Raw genomic sequence first — 19,390 nt, 5'->3', positions numbered from 1 at the left:
GTACACGTTAGGGGTGTTCCCAGGAGTGAACAACTTTAAAGGGGCCTGGGAGACAACCGGAGCTCATTACACCCTGGGTTCGATCCTCTGTGTAAAGTGGGCATAGTGGTACACCCGGAACTCCAGCACTCAGGAGGTGGAGACAGGAAGATCAGAAGTTCAAGATCATCTTCAACTACATAATGAATTCAGGGCCAGCCTGACACACTATTTCTGTACCTGTAATGGGGACCAGACCTTAGTAGGCCCACAGACCTTAGTACAACTGACTCCATGGAAGTGTCATTCAGGCTGTAAAACTCAGCACCTAGACAACACCATTTGCCCAAACTAAAACAAAGGTCTAATCCATCCAAGTTCATAGTTCTGGGAAGGTCTCAGAATGTACTGCTCCTGCTTTTGGCTTCTGTAGTTTGACTTCTGGTTTTCTGTTCCTGTTACCTGAGGTATGTCAATCCAGAGCATGCTTTTTTGTGCTTAAAAGCTCACCCTGAGAAAGGGTTGGTGCTACACTGGGATTCCAAATGCCCAGTGGAGCCTCTATCCGGCTAATAAAGACTTTCTGTTGACTTAAACCCACGGCCAAACATCTTCCCTGGTGGATACGCAACAGTATCTCAGAAAATGAAACAAAGCGAGCAAAAGGAGTGGAAAGGGCTTGGAGATGGCTTGGTAGTTAATCATGCTTGCAGCTCCTCCAAAAGACCTGAGCCCTGTTCCCAGCACCTACACCGAACACCTGAACCCACCTGCGACTTCAGCTCCAAGGGATCTAATGACTTCTTTCGGCCTCTGTGGCACACGTGGCATATATCACAGGCACAAAGCTACACATGCACATCAATAAAAAACTTTTTCAAGACAGTGTTTCTCTGTGTAGCCCTGACTGTCCTTGGAACTTGCTCTGTAGACCAGGCTGGCCTTGAACTCAGAGATCCACCTGCCTCTGTCCCTAAGTGCTGGGATTAAATGCATGCACTGCTACTAATACCACAACCACCTAACAATAAAAATAATAGAAAACCCTCTTTAATTAAAAAATTAATAAGGGGTCAGGTGATATTGGTGCACACCTTTAATCCTAGAACTCAGGAGGCAGAGGCAGGTAGCCATCTAAGTTCAAAGCCAGCCTGATCCATAGAGTGAGTTCCAGGACAGCCAAGGCTACACAGTGAAATCTTTTTCTGAAAACAACAATAATAATAGTAATAATAGATGGTGATGTGGCCATATAAATAATAGGACATTTGTCTAGCATGTACAAGGCCCTGGGTTTGATCCCTTCCCCCACAAAATAAGCCTTGTATAATTATTTGTGGAAACATGCCTTATGAAAAGAATATAACAAGAGCCTGGGGATATGGTTCCAGCCTAAGAGCATGGCTGCTCTTCCTGAGGACCGAGGTCTGGCACTCCATGGCAGCTTACAACCATCTATAACTCCTATACCATCTATAACAAGATACACTTGTCTGGCTTCACCAGGCACAAATACTGAGTACAGACATATATTCAGACAAAACACCCATACACAAAAAATTAGTAAAATGAAAATTAAAGAAAAAAAATGACAAGCCCCTTAGGATTCAAGCAGCAGGAAGTGGAAGAGAAGAGATCCATCTCTCACCAACTCAGCGTTGCCAGCCTGGCCATGGAGGAAGCCTGTGTTCTCAAGAAGGCAGAAGCCCAAAGCTAAGACCCCTGTTTTCCCATCAGCCCCTTCAGCTTGCTGCTCACTCCCTTCTCACATCGTTAGGTATCAGTGAGTGCTTGGCCTTAGGGACAAGGAGGTCCGTTCCCTGCAAGGCTACCGTATGCCAAGTGATGTTCCAAATGCTTTCACTTGTTCCTAAGAAGAAAGAAATGGAGAATCTGGGCCTGCAACCCCAGCTCCTCGGGAGACTGAGGCAGGAAGACTAAATTTATGGCCAGCCTGGACTATAGAGTGAGTTCAAGGCTACCCCGGGCAACTTAGTAAACTTTGTCTCAAAGTAAAAAGGACAGCAACTTTCTTAAAGCGTCACAAACATGACAGACATCTCAGCAGGTGGAAGGAAGCGTATGCTATGTAAGCCTGCCCACCTGAGTTCTATCCTGGAACCCACGTGAAGGTAGGAGGAGCGAAGACTCCACAGAATGGTCCTCTGATCTCCACCCAGGTGCTTGCACACGCACACTGAAAACGAAGAAAACAAATCCTGCCCCTCACCATCAGACTGTGGATGGAATTCTGTTAACAGGAAACTGGACTTTCTCTGGGAATCTCATGCTAAGAAGAACAAAGCTGAGGACCTGGTACTAACCAGATAGGGAGTTTGTCTCCCAGGAGGAAACCTCACACAGCTCTGACAGCTTAACTGCCACACGGGAGGCTGGAGCTTTGGTGGGGATGGTGGTGGTGGTGGTAGTGATGGTGATGGTGATGATGATGGTGATGATGATTGATGATGGGGGAACCCCCACATCTTGACCATGACCCCTTAGTTATGTATATCTCTACCCTTCTAACTTGAACCTCATGTCAAGACCCAGGATAGGCAAGGTGGTGGGAGTGCGGTGTCACTGGGCTTCTTGTGGCCATGCGCCATATTGAATACATCTCCTTTTCTGACTTCCATTATCACCTATCTGCTTACCTGGTCCCCTGAGGACAGGTGGCAGAGACTAGCTGTTAGAACTACCAGGTCCCACACCCTGACCACTCCAGGTGTGGGCTCTTGTCTGGCTTCCCTTTCAAGCCTGTGCTTACTTCTATATTGAACCCTTCTCAAAAGCAAGCTCCATTTCTGCTTATCATGGACGGATGGGCCCTGCAGTTCTCTGCTGTGGTGGAGAATCCCGTCCTCTGCAGGGAAGGTCTCTGAGACAATGCCTCACGTTGCTGTGGATGACAGTATAAGGCTGTCCCTGCCGGCCGACTCTCCCTGTCAGTTTACACAGTATGTTCACTTCCTAAGAGCCCTAGGACCTCAAAGGATGTGCCCATGTCTGGACCCAGATGCACCAGTGCCTGTGTGTTCTGCTATTCCCTCTAAGACACTGAGCACTTCCAGGAAGGAGAAACCCCACCCACAGAAGCTCGTCCCCATCTCCCACAACAGGCGGCTCACCAGTACTCTACCAGGCCTCTTCATTCTGCTCTGTTAATTATGGATGCAGAATGGGCTGCTAACATCCTGAACCTGATGTGAGAGTTGCTGATGGCATGGAACCCTTAATGCTGCTCCTGACAGACTGAAGCTTTTCCTTCTGCCTGCCTCGCTGGGCTCAACCCTGGTGCCTCATGTGTTCCATAAAATTTGTTTCAAATGTTATTTGTTGGCTTTTTCTCCTTTGCAATGTGCTGCTTTGTAGTTTGGCTCTGTTTGGGAAAATTAATCAACAGCTGGGCCTCTTATGCCGATTATCCCTTCTCCTCGAAACGGTCACGAGGTTAATGAGCATTTTTGGGCATCGAAGGAGAAAGAGAATGGAAGGGGTTTGCCCCTCCCTTATAGGAAGGAGGAAATTGTGAAAGTTCATCTCTGAGTCCCCTTAAATACACTCAATGGGTGGGAAGCAGTATAAATGGGGTGGAACTGGGTTCCTTACACACACGCTAAGGGGGCTCGTGTACCTGCCTGCCTGTCAGAGCTTAGCAGAGAGGCCCTAGGAATAGCAGCCAAAGAAACTGCCCTGGCCTGCATGTACTCCCCCCCCCCCCCTTTTTCCATTTTTCCATGTATGTGTGTGATGTGCATATGTGTATGCATGTCTTTGCATGCATGTGTGTAGGTGTGTGTGTGCATGTATATGCACATGCATGTGGGGGTGCTTGCATGTGGAAGCCAGAGGTTGATAGGAATCATCTCCCATCTTTCTCCCACTTTATTCACTGAGGCAGGGTCTCTCTCAGCCAAACCCAGAGCTCACAGACATGCCTACTCTCTTTTCTTAGCCCGCTTACCTGTCAGGATGGACTCACACAGGGCCGTCATGCCCACTAGGCATTTATCCGCATGTATTTTGCTGGAGGAAGAGATGGGGTGAGCAGGGAAGGCACACCCTGGACTTTCAGTCAGAGTTGGTAGGTTGCAGAGAGACTGAAGCATGTGGACTCATCCATTGTACATTCAGCCCAGCATGGCTGCCAAGTGCTCTGCGTCCTTGCTCACCATCAGGACAGACTGAATGTGACCTACAGTCCTTTTCAGCTCCCATGTCCTTTAATCTACTGCTCCTCCCCTCTTGCACAGCAAATGCCCTTGTTACGGTGGCACTTACCCCAGTGGTAATGGAATTAACATTTGGAACTCTGGTGATCTCTTAGTAGCTAGGAGGGACACGAAGGTGAGGGCTGGGTACTCTGCCCTGCTGGCCTCGCTCAGCCCAGTGCCCCAGGGGGAGTCTGTGGTCAGTACATATGCACTGATGTAATTCAGACATTCGGGACATTGGGGGTGGGGTTGCTGTTTTTAGAATGTCTCCCATAGTCCAGGCTGTCTTCCAACTCTTTCTCTGTAGTTCAGACTGGTCTTGAACTTCAGGTCCTCTGCCTCCACCTTCATATCCAGTTTATGTGGTGCTGAGGATGAAGCTGAGGGCTTTATGCATGCAGACAAGCATTCTGTCAACTGAGCCAGGGAATATCGTTTAAGTACTGGTATATGCCAGACACCGCACCAGAGCAGGGACTGCTCCGTGCTGCTGGTGCTGCTGACTCTGGATGCCTTCAGCATCTCTATCCAGGCTCCCTGGCCCTCACTTGAATGGGAGGGCATCATGCAGTAGCTTGCTCCCCATTCCGAGCTTTATCCCTCTTCCTGAGTCCTTGTGTTGTCCTTGCCCCTTAAAGAGTTGGGGCTGCTGAAAGCCCATCTCAGTGTCAAGTACAAGCCATCTGGCTATAATGAGGCTTCCCTGAAAGGCTGAGCCAGAGTCTTCCTGGGCAAACATTGGCTGCAAGTAGCCTTAACCACCTTCCAAACTTCTACCGCTCGTGTTTTTGCTCAAACATCGGCATTTCAGAGCAAGGCATGTAGAGAGCACTTGCCTAGCATGCATAATATACACCCAGCACCACATAAACTGAGCGTGGTGGCACATACCCATGATCCCAGCACTCAGCAGGTCGAGGGAGGAGAATCGGATGCTGGAAGTTACCCTTAGCTACATAGTGAGTTCAAGGCCAGCCTGGACTACTTGAGATCCAGTCTCAAAACAAAATAAAACAAACAAACAAAAAACCAAACCAAAACACACCAAAAGCCCTTTGACATTTTTAAATGGCAAAAAGCTTGTCTGAGAAAGGCCCTATTGGGTGTTGGGAAGCCTTTCTGGGTACTGTGAAGGAAGCGAGGATGGGAGGAGGCTGGCATTGGAGAGGCATGGCTGGCTATACCCCTCCTTGCAGATTCTCTGAGGACTGTTTTTGGTAAAAGAGTGTGTGTGTGTGTGTGTGTGTGTGTGTAAGCACTTATACTGCCCATATGGTCATAGGACTAAAACACTAATACACACGTGCAGTGTATTAATCCTTGGATAAACATATACATTGTTTGAGTGGGTAGGAAGCTAGGGATAAAATCTAGGCCTGCTGTCTCAGAGTCCTGGTTCACATGGTACAAGTGGGAATAACCTACTGGTTGTGGTCCGGGGACTTCGTGCTCGGCAAGTCATGGGACTATGAGGAAAGCAGTCATATGTACATCACAGATCTGGGCTTGACCTGCTGTAAGGACCTGGGATGCTTCCAGGCCACAAGCAAAGACAAGTGGTTGTCTACAAGGAAGCTGGGCGCAGGTCTAGGCACCAAGCTCAAGGAGGCTGGCGTAGAAGATGCTTCAGAGTTTGGTGTGACTTGTCCAAGCTGCTTCTCTATCTGCAAAATGGCAGTAGTGACACCTAGCTTCAGAGGGTGATGGGAACACAGGACAAGGGCAGGGAGCATCAGTGCAGAAGGCCCTTGAGGTAGATGTGCATCCTGGCAATGGCACAGTCCCTAGCCCCAGTGGTGACTGATTTGCCCATTATTTGGCATTTGCTTCCAATTGATCTTCCTTGTATCCCTGTGATACCTGGCCTCAGAAGTGCTTCCACTCGGCCCTGTGGGTACAAGGAAAGGGCCACGGTTTCCCTACTCTCCCTCAGGTTTGCAGAGTCCTCCTTTCCCTACCTACTGCCCCAGAGTCGTGAGCAAAGGGGGTTCAAAGAGGACCAGCCTCAGCCGCCCAGCAGGGAGGGAAACACCATACTCTACTCCTCTACTCAGCTAGCTGAAGACAGGTGGAGGGTAAGGCGCCCACTATTGATCCAGTGCCTACTGTGTGTGACACTTATATAGTTCCGACTGTATGCTGGGGCTACACTGTCACTACCCCCTTAGATGTAGGAGCAAGGTCAAGGCCAGCTCATTCCCTGCTGTTACAGCCCTGCTCTAGGCTGTAGTGGCACCTTTTCATCTGGTGCATTAGGCTCAGGTCTCCAGCCAGACCTTCAGGACCCAGACCATGGGTTCCCATTGTCTCTCACTGCTTTCCTACACCCCTGCTCATCTGGGCCATCTGGACCTGATGCTCTCGGAGCCTCCAGACACCGTCCCTGGCCTGAGTTCAGGGGACTACATCACCCTCCTTAAAACTTCCTTTTGTCCATAAAATAGGATCTCATTTTATATTCCAGGCTAGCCTAGAGCTTTCCTGGCATCCTCCTGCCTCAGCTCTTGAGTGCTGGGATTATAGTGTATCTCCCCCACACATATCAGGTTGTTCTACCTCCATTTTCCTGTTTGTTCACCACCCCTTTCTGCTGTCTCTCTCTCTCTCTCTCTCTCTCTCTCTCTCTCTCTCTCTCTCTCTCTTTTTTAGGGATAACCAAGCCTCTGTCAGGAACCCCTTCCCCTCATAGGGTATGTAATTCCTCTTACAAATGAGATTTGTGATCACACCTAGGGAGAAAAGGCTGGGGGGGTGGGGGCAGGGGCTGTGGTGGTGCAGGGGCAAGGCTGTAGTCACAGCTGGTTCTTCCGTGTCTCATACCACTGGCCTGGTGGGGTTCGGGTCTATAGCCTGTGTCTCTCCTGCTCATTTTCTGGTGCTTCCTTAATCCTTCTTAATCAGTGTCACATCTAAGCTTCGTGCCAGCCTCAGGAGACCAGGGTCAGGTTTGTAGAAGATAGAGGTAAGGCACAGAGGAGCAAAGTGACTTCTAATGCTGAGTAAGCAGAACCCTGGCTGGAGCCCAGATAGACTCCTGGCTAGTCCAGTCCTAGGTGATCTTGGTTGTGGAGCCCTCAGCTCAGGGTCCTAGCCCCCCACCCTCCTTATACTCAGGGTCATGGACAGATGCATTCTGCAAGCCTGGGAGACAGTGGCACCTGGCCTACCTCCCAAGGAACACAGAGGTGGGAGGCCACCTGGCTCCAACTGAGACATATCAATCTGCCACTTGTCTGGGAAGGTCTCTAGCCAATCAGAACCCACCATCATACTTCCCTTCTCTTTAGGTAGTGTGAATTCAAGGCTAAAGCAGGCTCTGGGTTCAAACTCACCTACCATACCTGGGAAGGGTACTTTGCCTCCCTGAATTCTCTTCTTGTGCAAGGTGGGAGTCCTCACAGCCCCCACCTGAAGCTTACTGTGTGGACTGAGCGGAGACAGTCCCCGGCTGGCAGTGCTCAGCCCTCACAATGCACACCCTCAGAGCCAGGCATCAGACACTCTGTAGAGGCTCTGGACACCCTCGAGAATCTGAGGCTTGGACCGCATCCTGGATCCTGGCCAGCAGGAGTCCTAGCTATGCAAGTGACTCTGGGCAAAAAGAAAGCTGGGTGTATCGGGGGCATGAGTGCCTGGGACCTACCCTGACTCTTCCAGCTGCTACAGAGATAGCAAGGCCACCACCGCAGTGACGAGGGCACTGAGAAGGGCAGCAGGAACTCAGCAGGAAAAGGGTGGGACAGGATAGGAAGAGAAGACTCAGCAGTTTTCCCTAATGAAGCCACAAACCGCAGAGTCCCGGGGGAGAAGCTAGCCTGAGCCTTGGTGACACAAAGCCAATTCTCTCTACTTTGCTCTGTGGATTAATTGCCAACATGATTTAACTTCCTGGTACACACCACCCGCGTGTCTTCACCATTCTCCTTCCTGCCCAGGGGAAAACAAGCTCATGACAGGCAGGTGAAAGTGAGACCATTAGCTGGTTAGCCGGAGTTCTCATCTCTGCTGGACCCCAGCTCTGCCTGTTTTGCTATGTGACAGAGGCTAGTCACTCTTTCTGGGAGACCACAGTTTCCTCCCCAACAGAATGGGGACTATGGAAGTACAGTGTGTCCTTCTAGCTCTACTCTTGAGAGAATTCTCACTCTCCATGACAAGCTCTGGGCAGCAACTCACTCTGTCCTTGCTCCTGCATGGCCGTCGTTCTTAGCACATTGTACCGGAGGAATCTGGGACCCTAAGGGGCTGGGTGCATGGCTGTGGGCTGTGCAGGTGCTGAGGGACACATTCAGCTTCCAACCCAGGCTCACCTGACCACAAGACCTTGCCTGTGTTCATGCCCTTTAGCTCAAACCCAATGTAGTCCCATGACATAGCTTAACAAGCATCATAGAGCATCTACTGCACGTCGAGCTTTATTCTGAGGACTGAATACATTTATACTGCTCAACCCTAAGAGTCCCATGAGAGCACAACACCCATGTGTCCCCTGTGCTACAGATGAATTGTCACTGTAGCCAGCCTAGCTTCTAGCTTTCTATGTATCTGAGGATGACTATGAATTTCTGATCCTTCTGCCTTCACCTCCCAAGTGCTGGGATTAAAAGTTTGTGCCACCATGCCAGGTTTATGGGGTTCTAGGAATCGAACCCAGGGCTCGTGCATGGTTGGTAAGTACTCTCCTGACTAAGCTACATGCTCAGCCCCATCTCACAGATGAAAAACTGAATTTAAAAAAAGCCAACAAATGGTACGAATGTGCTTGTCAGGTGAGCCTGTGACCTGGAACCCACAGTGGAAGGAGAGAAACAACTCCTGAAAGTTATCCTCTGACACACACACACACACACACACACACACAGACACACACAGACACACTGCGGCATGCACAAACCTGCCTCCCCTCCAAGAATAAGGATAAATAAAAAAGGAAATCCAAACCTTGAGATACTCAAGTAACTATCAAAGCTAAGTAGCAGGAGGGAGCAGTGCTAGAATGTGTGTGCGAGAATGTGTATGTGTGTGTGTACACAAAAGTGTGTGAGAGTGTGTGTGTGTATGTGTGTGAGAGTGTGCATGTGTGTGTACACAAAAGTGTGTGACAGTGTGTGTATGTGTATGTGTGTGAGTGTGCATGTGTGTGCACGAAAGTGTGTGAGAGTGTGTGTGGATGAGTATGTGTGTGAGAGTGTGCATGTGTGTGTGCGAGTATGTGCGTGAGTGCGTGTGTAACTGTGTGTGTGAACGTGTGTGAGTGGGCATGTGTGAATGTGTGAGCATGTGAATGTGCAAGTGTGTATGTGTGTGAATGTATGTACATGATTATGTATAAGTGTGTGTGCATGAGAGTGTATGTGCGCATGAGTGTGTGAGTGTGCATACACATGTGTATATGAGTGTTTGTGTGCATGAGTGTGTGTGTAAATGTGTGCGTGAGAGTGTGTATGTTCGTATTTTTGGTAATTTTGAAAGCTTTGCAGAGTCTTGCTCACACAGCTATATAGGCTAAATTTGTCACGCCTAGTACTGCATCAGGAAAGATCTTTTATGACAATAATTGCGACGGTAGACCGTGATGGTGGGGAGGGGACAAGGAATGAGAAGTTGCTTTTCTGCTCTTAGAACTGGAGTTGATGGACCCAGGTTTGGTAAGCAATGAAACAAAACAAGAAGTGCACAGGTGTGCTTTGTTGTGTCGCCTGGCTGTCACTTCTACCCTGCACTCTCTCCTGGCCACACCTGCCCTCATTCCAAAGTTCCAGCTCTGGAACTATACGCCCCAAGGGAAGCTGGTAGAGGGACATCTTTAAAGGATGCCAGAAACCCTGCGTGGAGAAAATTCAATTGCTATCCTACTGATCTGGCATTCGTAATCCTCGCATTCCCCCCCCCCCTTCCTTGCCCAAGCAGCTGAGCTTTGCATATGACCTATGGACAGAGTGGAGAAAGCTGAGAAAAATGCGGGAAGGAGTTGGTTCATTTGGGTGATGGAGTGCCTGCTCCCTTTGCCAGCATGCAGGGCTCAATAATGGCAGACAGGGCTTCAAAAAATTGCAGCATGAATAGATGAGCCCTTTAAGGTAATAGAAATGCTGTCATCCTAGGGAGAAATATGGGCCCCGGGTCCTGCGGGAGGGGACACTGGGCCCTTCTGCTCTGCTTGCTGAGCTCTCTGTCCCCATTACAATCAGAACTGAAAGAAGGCATCAGGCTAAGGAATGGTCAGAAAACCACCTTATCTCCTGGCCCCTGAAGTCTCCATGCGGGGAGGAAACTGCAGGAGGGGACTGGGAAATCAAGTCACCCAACCTGGCTGTGACCTTGCAGCCTGCTCCCTGCAGGCACTGTCAGGTCAGCAATCAGTTCTAGACCTGAGTGTGCAGGAGGCTCCATCAGGAAGTGTCTTAAAGAAAGAGAGGTTGCTGGGTGGCACAAGGGCTTGTAGGTGGGTCTGTGAAGTTAGACCGTTTCCTTCTGTGCTGAGAAAGCCTATTGTCCTTTTGGGGACATAGCCGCCCTGCAGCTCCCACTCCAGAGGAAGCTGCAGCTAAGGGTTTCCTTCCTCTTATCTCATCCGCACCTGCATCCCAGACAGGCTCTCAGAGCTCTTCAAGTGGGCATCAGCAGCATCAAAAACATCGTGGGTGGTATTAACCTTTTAAACATGGCCATCATGGCTGACACTTGTTGAAAGATGACTAATACTCTCTTTGCATACACTAATTAGCTTGATCAGCATACCAATCCTAGGGATTTATGACTTGTTCCTTTCCACATATCATAAAACAGGCACAGAGAGATGGTATCCTGTGACCCTGAGGTCACACAGCTATAAAAAGCAGTGACACCGGTTATCTGAAGGCCGGATGTCTGGTTCCAAGTCTCTGTGACCTCTGCACTGTGTAAGGTGAGCTGTCTAAGGTGTGCCTTTGCTCCAGGAACTCAGGTGGTGCTGAAGAACAGCTACCTCTTTACACCCGAGAGAAGGGTTTAGAAGGTGATTCAGCTGTAAGAGTAAATGGGTGGCTGCCACCAAATCTGATGATCTGAGTTCAATATCTGGAACCTACATGGTAGAAGGAGAGAATGGACTCCTGTACATTGTTTCTGCGTGTATCCCACAAAATAAATAAGCAAATAAATGAAATAAAGATAAACAAACCTCAGAGAGGCTCATGGGGATAGGGGAAAGATTCAAGCCCTAGCCTCACTGGAAAGCAGCCCAAATTCCTCTTCCTATAGACGTCAGCCTAGAAACTCCTACATTAATGGTCCTGCTATTTCCAAGGATGTCATTTATCAAAGAGACGTCACCAAGCAAGCCGTTCATGTAGCAGGCATGGTAGGCAATGGTGGCTAAGAGGTATGGGGCTAGGGATGACAGGCCCTTGTTCTCAGGGAGGCAGACTGAGCAGGAGCCATGGGCTTTGCGTGTAGAAGACCTGCGAGTGTGAATCCAACAGAGAGGAGTGTCTGTGGAAGTGAGGTCATCTGAGAAGCTGGACAGGATGTTCACAGACATAACCAAAACAAGGCTGCAGCAATGAAGAGGGAGGGGAGACAGGTTTGGGGCAAAGTGAGTTATGTGTGGTCACACAGCAGGTGAAATGTGGCTGGAGACTAACAAAAGGTAGAGGTGTAAATCTCCTTTGGTGGCAACAAGAAGACACAGGGACCGGTAAAATATACCCAGCCTGCAGATGGATAAATGGTTCCTCATACTCCACATGCCTCCTCCCACTCCCCCACCACCCCAACCATGGTTCAGCTATTTTTATACCCAGGGTACTAGGAAAGACAAGTCCTCCCCTCCTCTCAGAGATGCTGCCAGGACAGGGCTACAGTACCCCAGGACTTTGTGGTTTTTTTGTTTTTGTTTTTTTTTCCCCCGGGGCTGGGGATCAAACCCAGGACCTTGCGCTTCCTAGGCAAGCACTCTACCACTGAGCCAAATCCCCAACCCCTACCCCAGGACTTTGTTAACCAGTCATTCTCCCCACTACCCTGCCCCTCCTCCAGGCTATACTCCGGGAAGAGTAGCCAGCAGAGATTGTGGTACTGTCCAAGGTTCTGGAATGGTGTTCCACCCAGTCAGAGGCACTCCTTATGCCCGCGGTTTTCTTTGGGCAGGATATTTCATTCCGGTTTTACAAAAGAGATCCAGAACCTGAGTCATGAGCAGAACCGATACTATGAACCTGCTTCTTGAGTCCTAGCCCAGCACTTTTCCCACATCGGGAAGACCCGTGCCCTTCACCAATGATGTCCTGGGTGATCCTTTTGCTGAGGCTAAGCTAACACAAAACCAAATTCTCTTCTCCTACCCACATCCTCCCCTCTGTCTCTCCACATGATGACAGTGGCATCTCACATGACATCTTGAGGGACCGGTCAGAATGGGCCAGGGGTGCCTGCCTAGAGCAGCCGGTGTGTGCGCTCATGAGTCAGTTCACCTGGGATGCCTGGGTGCAGCTCACCCCAATGCCCCATGTGTGCTGGACTTGAGAAAAACATACTCTACCCCTGTAGCTTAGCATCCTAGCAGGTACCTATTGCAGTTCAGGCGCTGATCTGTAACTTCTAAAGTTCGCTCTCTACTCTCACCACAAACTCCCATCACAGGTAAGGACGTTCAGGCTTGAGTGGGACACAGGGCTCACCATAGGCAATGGAGTCAGTGAAGAGATGGGATTTGAACTCCAGTCTGTGTGGTTCTGGAGTGTCTGGTCTATCCAAGCTCATTACCATTTGAGCAGGAAGTGGCTCCTGTCACTGTGGCCAAGTTTCTCTCCCCGTTTAAACTTCAGCTCATTTGCAAGCTGAGGAAGTGGACGTGTACATCTATAGGGCTCTCGTGAGACATAAACCAAATGACCCGTGCAGCAGGAACACAATGAGTGCTCTCCACTAGGCTGAATGTGATTACGATCGGACAAGGTCTTTGACGGCTGGCTGGGTGTCTGATGAGCCTTGCCACACCCCAAGTCCTTGGCATCATAAATGCCAGGGTTTAGGAATGAGGGGTCAGCAGCAGCAGCACACCAAGCAGAGCCTATTGCTGCCCTGCATGGCCTCATGGGGTGGAGACTACCTGGCTGTCAAGTCCCTGATGCCCAACAGTTCTATACTATCTCATCGGTACCATCCTAGCCCTCATAGGGTTAGCTTTCATAAAGTTGCTGTCACATCCTTCTAAACAGCCCTTGGCAGAGGTATGGGGGTATAGCTCAGTTGATAGAGTCCTTGTCTAGCATGCATCCATTACCACACTGGCTACTCAAACACAACATCAGGCAAGGCTTATATGTGTGGGTTTCAGTCCTCAGGACAACTGGGGGACAGAGGTGCATATTTTACATATCAACGTAGACCTGGCCTCCAGGTTCTCTTCAGCATCCCACGGTCCCTAGTCCCTGCCCCCAACCTTGAACTTTCCTGCCCTTTCCCCAGAGGTCTTCCCTATATAATGCAGACATTTTGCCACACCCCCTCTTGTCTGTCTGTGTGTGTGTGTGTGTGTGTGTGTGTGTGTGTGTGTGCACCCTTTCTCTCTTTCTCTCCTCCCTCCCCCCTCCCCATGTCGACTTCCCTAGCCTTGGTCCTTGGGGCCAGTGAACTCACCCATCAGAGAGCAGCTTCCCAGTAAACCTGCCTTTAATATATTATAATCTGACTTGAATTAGCTCATTTCACCTGTGGAGAAATAATCTATCAATACGGATAGGGAAACGGAGGCCCAGCAAAGCGAAGTGGCACATCCAAGCTTACTGAGTTTAGGATAAAGCTCCAACACCCAGAAATGGGCTTCTAAAACGAGCTCTTTATTAAGTCCCCATGTCGTGAAACCTTTCAGCAAACAGGCAGGTATGTAGTCACAAATCAACAAACACATAAAGGCACTGCTAATTATTACTGACTGTGGGATGCTTTGGGGGAGCCTGGGTTGAGTCTGCTCGGCTGATTGATGGCCCCATCCCCCATATTACCAAGCTGGCTAATTGCAGGAAGTCACCTCATTCAGAAGCCGGGGTAAGGCAGGAATAATGGTGTCCCTGCTGGAGCCTGGTGCTCCTGGGAATGAGTCAAGCTACTGAGAACAATGAGTATTTTGTAATCCCCTCCTACTGCCCCTGTCCAGTAACACCAGGCCTAAGGAAGCCTCTCCAGGTACATAATGAGGCTGAGCAGGAGTGGGAATCGTGGGGTTGCACCAGGACAGCCTGCTCACAACCTGTTTTTGATTAAAGGGCCAGGATTAAAGGGCCAGGTAGGCAGGACTCACTGGTGAAAGGATTTGGATGGTCTGATCACCAAGCCCCCCACCCAAGGTTCAAAGGCACAAAGCCATTTACAGTCTGGGTGGGAGCACCAGTCTAGCTTTCAGATTAGTGGATTCCTTTCGAGGGAGGGAGGGGGGCAGTGAGCACACTAACAGATCAATGCTCCCTTCCCCATCCCTCCTGGAACCTCAATTTTCTGTTTTGAGTAGCAGTAATAAGTCAGACAATGGGAGGCAACAAGGAGGACAGAGGAGGGAGTATGAACAGGTCTATGACAATGTACATCATCAACTATGGGGACTCTCAGCAAGTCCCCACATAGGCGTACCAATGTGCCCGTGAGCTCTGCATAGTAAACTGAAGTGGAAACTTCAGGGTTCTTGGAAAGTCAGTTGGATGGTGTCTTGCTGGGGCAAACTCGTGAAGGAATGCTTTGCTGAAGCAGACAGAGGAGAGAGGATGTTCTGCTAAAGCAAGTACCTGGATGAACACATGATAAAAGATTCTTTGCTAACAACATGCATGTATTGGTCCGCCTTACAACGTGTAGTTAAGCTGTATTTGTTGGGACTCTATAGAGAGAAACCACACCAAAAAAAAAAAATCTCTGTGGTGTGCTGCAGTTTCTTGCCATTTCTGTGGACTCGGGCTGATTGGATGCCCGTGCTGAGGCAAGACCTGTGCTGAGGCAAGGCATGTGGAGGACACGTGATGTTTGGGGGTATAAATAGGATTCTGTGGAGTTCCGGAGACAGAGCGGGTACAGCTAGCTGTGCAATGCTTGTGGGTGAGTCTTTGCTGATCTCCACCTCCCTGAGAGAGACGCAGTTGAGAACTTCTGGTGTTCCTGATGGTGCCTCCTGCTGACTTGAGCCAAGGCTAAGCTGTCTCTCCTAAGTCATGTCACTGCTGTTGCTAACCTGACTACTGAATTGGACAACTGGTGTATCTGTGAGGTGTTTGCAAGTGGATTGAGCAGCTGCTGCCTACTAACCTGTGAACTGAACTGCCGGTTTCTAAACAACACAGTTGCTCCAAAGAACCTTTCTAAACAGGTCCACTCACCACCCGCCCAGCTCCCCCTGACCCCTGTATCCTTTCTTTTTAACCATCTCTGGTGGGTGGTGGGCTACAAGAGAGGGTAAAGCATTTAAGAACCATCATTAAACATAGGGTTTGAAAAAAATTAAAGTTATAGTAACCATCTCAGAAATCAGTGGGTTCAGGGCTGGGGTCATAACTCAGTTGTTAGAGTGCTTGCCTAGCAAGCATGAAACCCTGAGTTTAGCGCTTAGTGCTGCATAAAATGGTGGTGTGTGTCTGTAGTCCCAGCACTAAGTGGGGAGAGGTAGGAAGATAGGGAGCTCAAGGTCATTTTCAGCTACGTAGGGAGTTTACGTCCAGCCTCAGCTGCATGAGGTTGTATCTAAGGACAAGATTAGTGAAACAAAATGTGTGGGTTCATCCTCCCCTGTCCATTCACATTTGTATAGGAAGGACCTGGGACCTGAGAGGAGAAGCCATTCCTAAGTCATAGGCCTTCCTTAGTAGCCAGGCTAGGGCAGGGACAGAATGTCCCACTTGCCACCAAGTGCTTCTCTGCCTGACCTCTTGTGATGGGATATCTTTAGTTCCAAATGACTATTTGCAAGACTCTAAACCTAGGGTGCTACTAATATTATTAATTTTTAATATGTATGGGTGCTAGGCCTATCTGTCTATCCATGTGCCACATGTGTGGCTGGTGCCCTTGGAGACCTAAACAGGGAATCAAGTCCTCTGCAAGTGGAGCTTTAGACGGTTGTGAGTATCAATGTGAGTGCTGGGAATTGAACACAGGTCCTCTGGAAGGGCAGCCAATGCTCTTAAACACCCCGCCTCCTCTCCAGCCCCTAGTACTTCAATTCTTTGTGATAGTTACGGACCAGAATTCCTGGCAACACAGGCAGGTCAGAGAGAAGCTGTGTGGAAGGGACAGACCTCTTACCCTTTAAAGACCATAGTCCATGTGCACCCAACCTTAGCTCTGGCAAGGAGCATGATGGGGCCTGATGACACTTTGTCTGAGCCTTGCTCTGCAGACCAGGGACATTTGCTCTCAAAGGAGCCCCTGCCCTGATGGTAAGAGGAGCTTGGGAATCAGTAGATTTATGCCATGGCTGCCAGCTGGCTCAGCACCAGGCAGGCTCACCAGCACTTCCATGGCTGATGACCTTGCAGTCAAGGCTGAAAGGCCTGTTCATGGAGAAGGTAGCTTAAATAGCAGAGTGCTTGCCTGTCGTGAACTGAATTAGGACCTAAGTTTGATCTACAGCATTGCATAGACTGAGTCTGTTGGTCCTTGCACTGGGGAGAAGGTAGAGGCAGCAGGACCAGAAGTTCAAGGTTATGCCTGCTACATAGCAAGCCAAAAAACCTATAATACATGAGACTATCTTTAAAACAAATAATTTTAGGAAGGAAGGAAGGAGGGAAGGAGAGAGGGAAAGAGGGAGAGAGGGAGAGAAAGGAAGGAAGGAAGGAAAGAAGGAAGGAAGGAAGGAAGGAAGGAAGGAAGGAAGAAAGAAAAAAGCCATGTTATACATCTGGTCCCTGCACAGTGAGAACCACCGAGTAGCAATAACCACATCCTGTAAGAACCTATCAGGTACCTAAAGCTTCACCATAGCCATGCTGGATCTGAACCTGTAATTTACCAAGGCCCCTATCTACAGCGGCTCCAGAAATCCCTTTTCTATACCTGTAAGCAATCACGTATGGGAGTACCCACTTCATAGAGGAAGAAACCAAACCCAAGAGAGTGGGTCCAAGGTCACACAGTTGGTAGGTAGGACAGCCAAGATGTGTGTGACCTGGCCACAGGTTTCAACTCAACAGACTCTGCTCAAAGCACAGTGGAACACTGCCCCTGAGGATGGGGGAGGTCTTCAGACCAGCTGAGCATATCCCATCCCAGTATCACCTCCCCCAGTCAAACTTTGTAAAAACCAGCATGATTGATGAGGAAATACAGACTGAACAAGCATGTAGGGGAACGTTCGCTCTACCTAGTAATCAGACATGCAAATGAGGGCAACATTTAGGAGCCGTTCTCTACCTATATAATTAGCAAGACTGGGAAAAAAAGCAAACGAAAACTGTTCTGAACAAGGCACACGCATATACGACCCTCAACAGCATAGATTTATATAACCCTTTGGGAAAGTGATCTGGCAACATCCATCAAGAGCCATGAATATATTGTGCCCGCTGACCTGGTAATTCACCCGGAGGAAATAATTCAACGGGATGGCGGAGTGGGGAGCTGCTTGTAAGAAGATGCTCACTGCAACACTGGCTGCGAACATGGGAAAATCCTAACATCTGCAGGAAGGGAAGGGCTGGGGAAACTGGGAATTTCAGCCCCTGCTCTGCTAGGCAGTCATCCGAAGTGAATTAAGAGGTCCAACCAATAGCAGAGAAATGTGAATAAAAGGAAGAATGGTGCTGGAGTTCAGAGGGCACGCACTTCCTCAGTGTGGGAGGCTGTGGATTCAGTCCTCAGGACATAACCCCCCAACACAAATACCTGTCCACTACATACACATACATGCATGCACGCATGCACACAGACTGTCTGTCCAGCCTGGTAGTACATGCCGTTAATTGCAGCACTCAGAAAGAAGAGTTATGTGGATCTCTGTGGTTTTGAGCCAACCCAGTCTATAAAGTGAGTTTTAGGACAGTCTGGAAGATATATAGTAAATAGGCCTTGTTTTTAAACAAACAAACAAACAAACAAACAAACAGAAAGGAGAATACAAACTGCTTATGTGAGCTGGGGTAATGATGGTGTGAAAGATATTGTGTGCACAGGAGGACAGGGCAGAGTTGGACAGAGAGGATGACAGTTTGAAAGTCAGGGACAGTGACAGACTAAGGCCCTTTGCAGCTATTCTTGCAGTTGTTAACCTCAGAGAACAGCTTCAAGGGCTCTCTCTGTCACAGACTGTGTCTGAAGGTGACATAGAAAGAGAGTCCTATCCCTCATTCCTGGGCAGAGGGTCACCCTTTAGATTGCCATGGCTCCCTGGGGAGCGGGAAGGCTGTGAGCAGCCCACCCTGACTTACCATGAATCCTGGAGCACAAGTGCAGCTCCCAGTGATGCTGTGGCAGTCAGCGCCGTTCTGGCAGGTGCAGGGTAGCTGGCAACCATTGCCATAGTAGCCGGCAGGGCAGGACTCATTGCAGTAGTGGCCAGACCAGCCTGGCTGGCAGGTACAAGCTCCAGTGACTGGATGGCAGCTGAACAGAGGACAGGAGGAAGAAGAGGATGGGCTTAGCACTGTGTCCCTTCCTCTGCCCACCCCAAGTCTAGTCTGCCCATGGTAGTAAGAGCAGAGGACCCCTGTGGTGAAGTTAGTCATGCTTTCTTTGTCTATGAGATGATACATGGCTGTAGTAGTCTCAGTAGTTCCCAGAAATGAAGGCTCGTAGTTAAGCAACGCCCAAAGTCATTCATTAAGGAGGTAACAAGACCAGCGTTACTACCCGGATTTCTGACTCCCAAACAAGCACTGTTTTTCCTCATGGTGCCCAGGCTACATTGGAACTCCCTATGTAGACAAAGGTAACACTAACTTTCTGGTGCTTGTCCCCCCACCATGCCCTGTTTATGCAATGCTGGGGGTCAATGCCTAGCCTTGCCAGGCAAGGACCCCACTGACTGAGGGGTAACCCTCCCCAGTAGTACACCCCCATAGTAAATCCCCAGTGTGCACGCTTTATAAAACCACACAGAGTCCAAAGCATAGGGCAGGGCCTTCCTCCCTTGCCTTATAGACTCTGAGGTACAGAGCTCTCATTGCTCCTGTCAGGTGGGGACACGTGAGAAGGCAACCATGACACCAGTAGCTCTCCATACAGTAGACTCT

General features: G+C 49.4%; 1 protein-coding gene across 24 annotated transcripts in view; it reads right to left on the bottom strand.

The window, feature by feature from the left end:
• The window catches only part of Megf11 (multiple EGF-like-domains 11), a 325,831-nt gene that overhangs the window by 33,222 nt on the left and 273,219 nt on the right, over positions 1 to 19,390 (bottom strand). For all 24 annotated transcript variants that reach the window (XM_087563863.1, NM_001430418.1, NM_001430421.1 and 21 more), the window contains 1 exon segment: positions 18,587 to 18,761. In XM_087563863.1, the coding sequence (XP_087419989.1) occupies positions 18,587 to 18,761 (175 nt within the window).

This window comes from Rattus norvegicus, chromosome 8 (genome assembly GCF_021556685.1).
Source record: "Rattus norvegicus strain SHRSP/BbbUtx chromosome 8, alternate assembly SHRSP_T2T, whole genome shotgun sequence".
NCBI lineage: Eukaryota > Metazoa > Chordata > Mammalia > Rodentia > Muridae > Rattus > Rattus norvegicus.
Note: the sequence above shows the minus strand (reverse complement) of the source record. Positions and strands in the feature narration are given on the sequence as shown.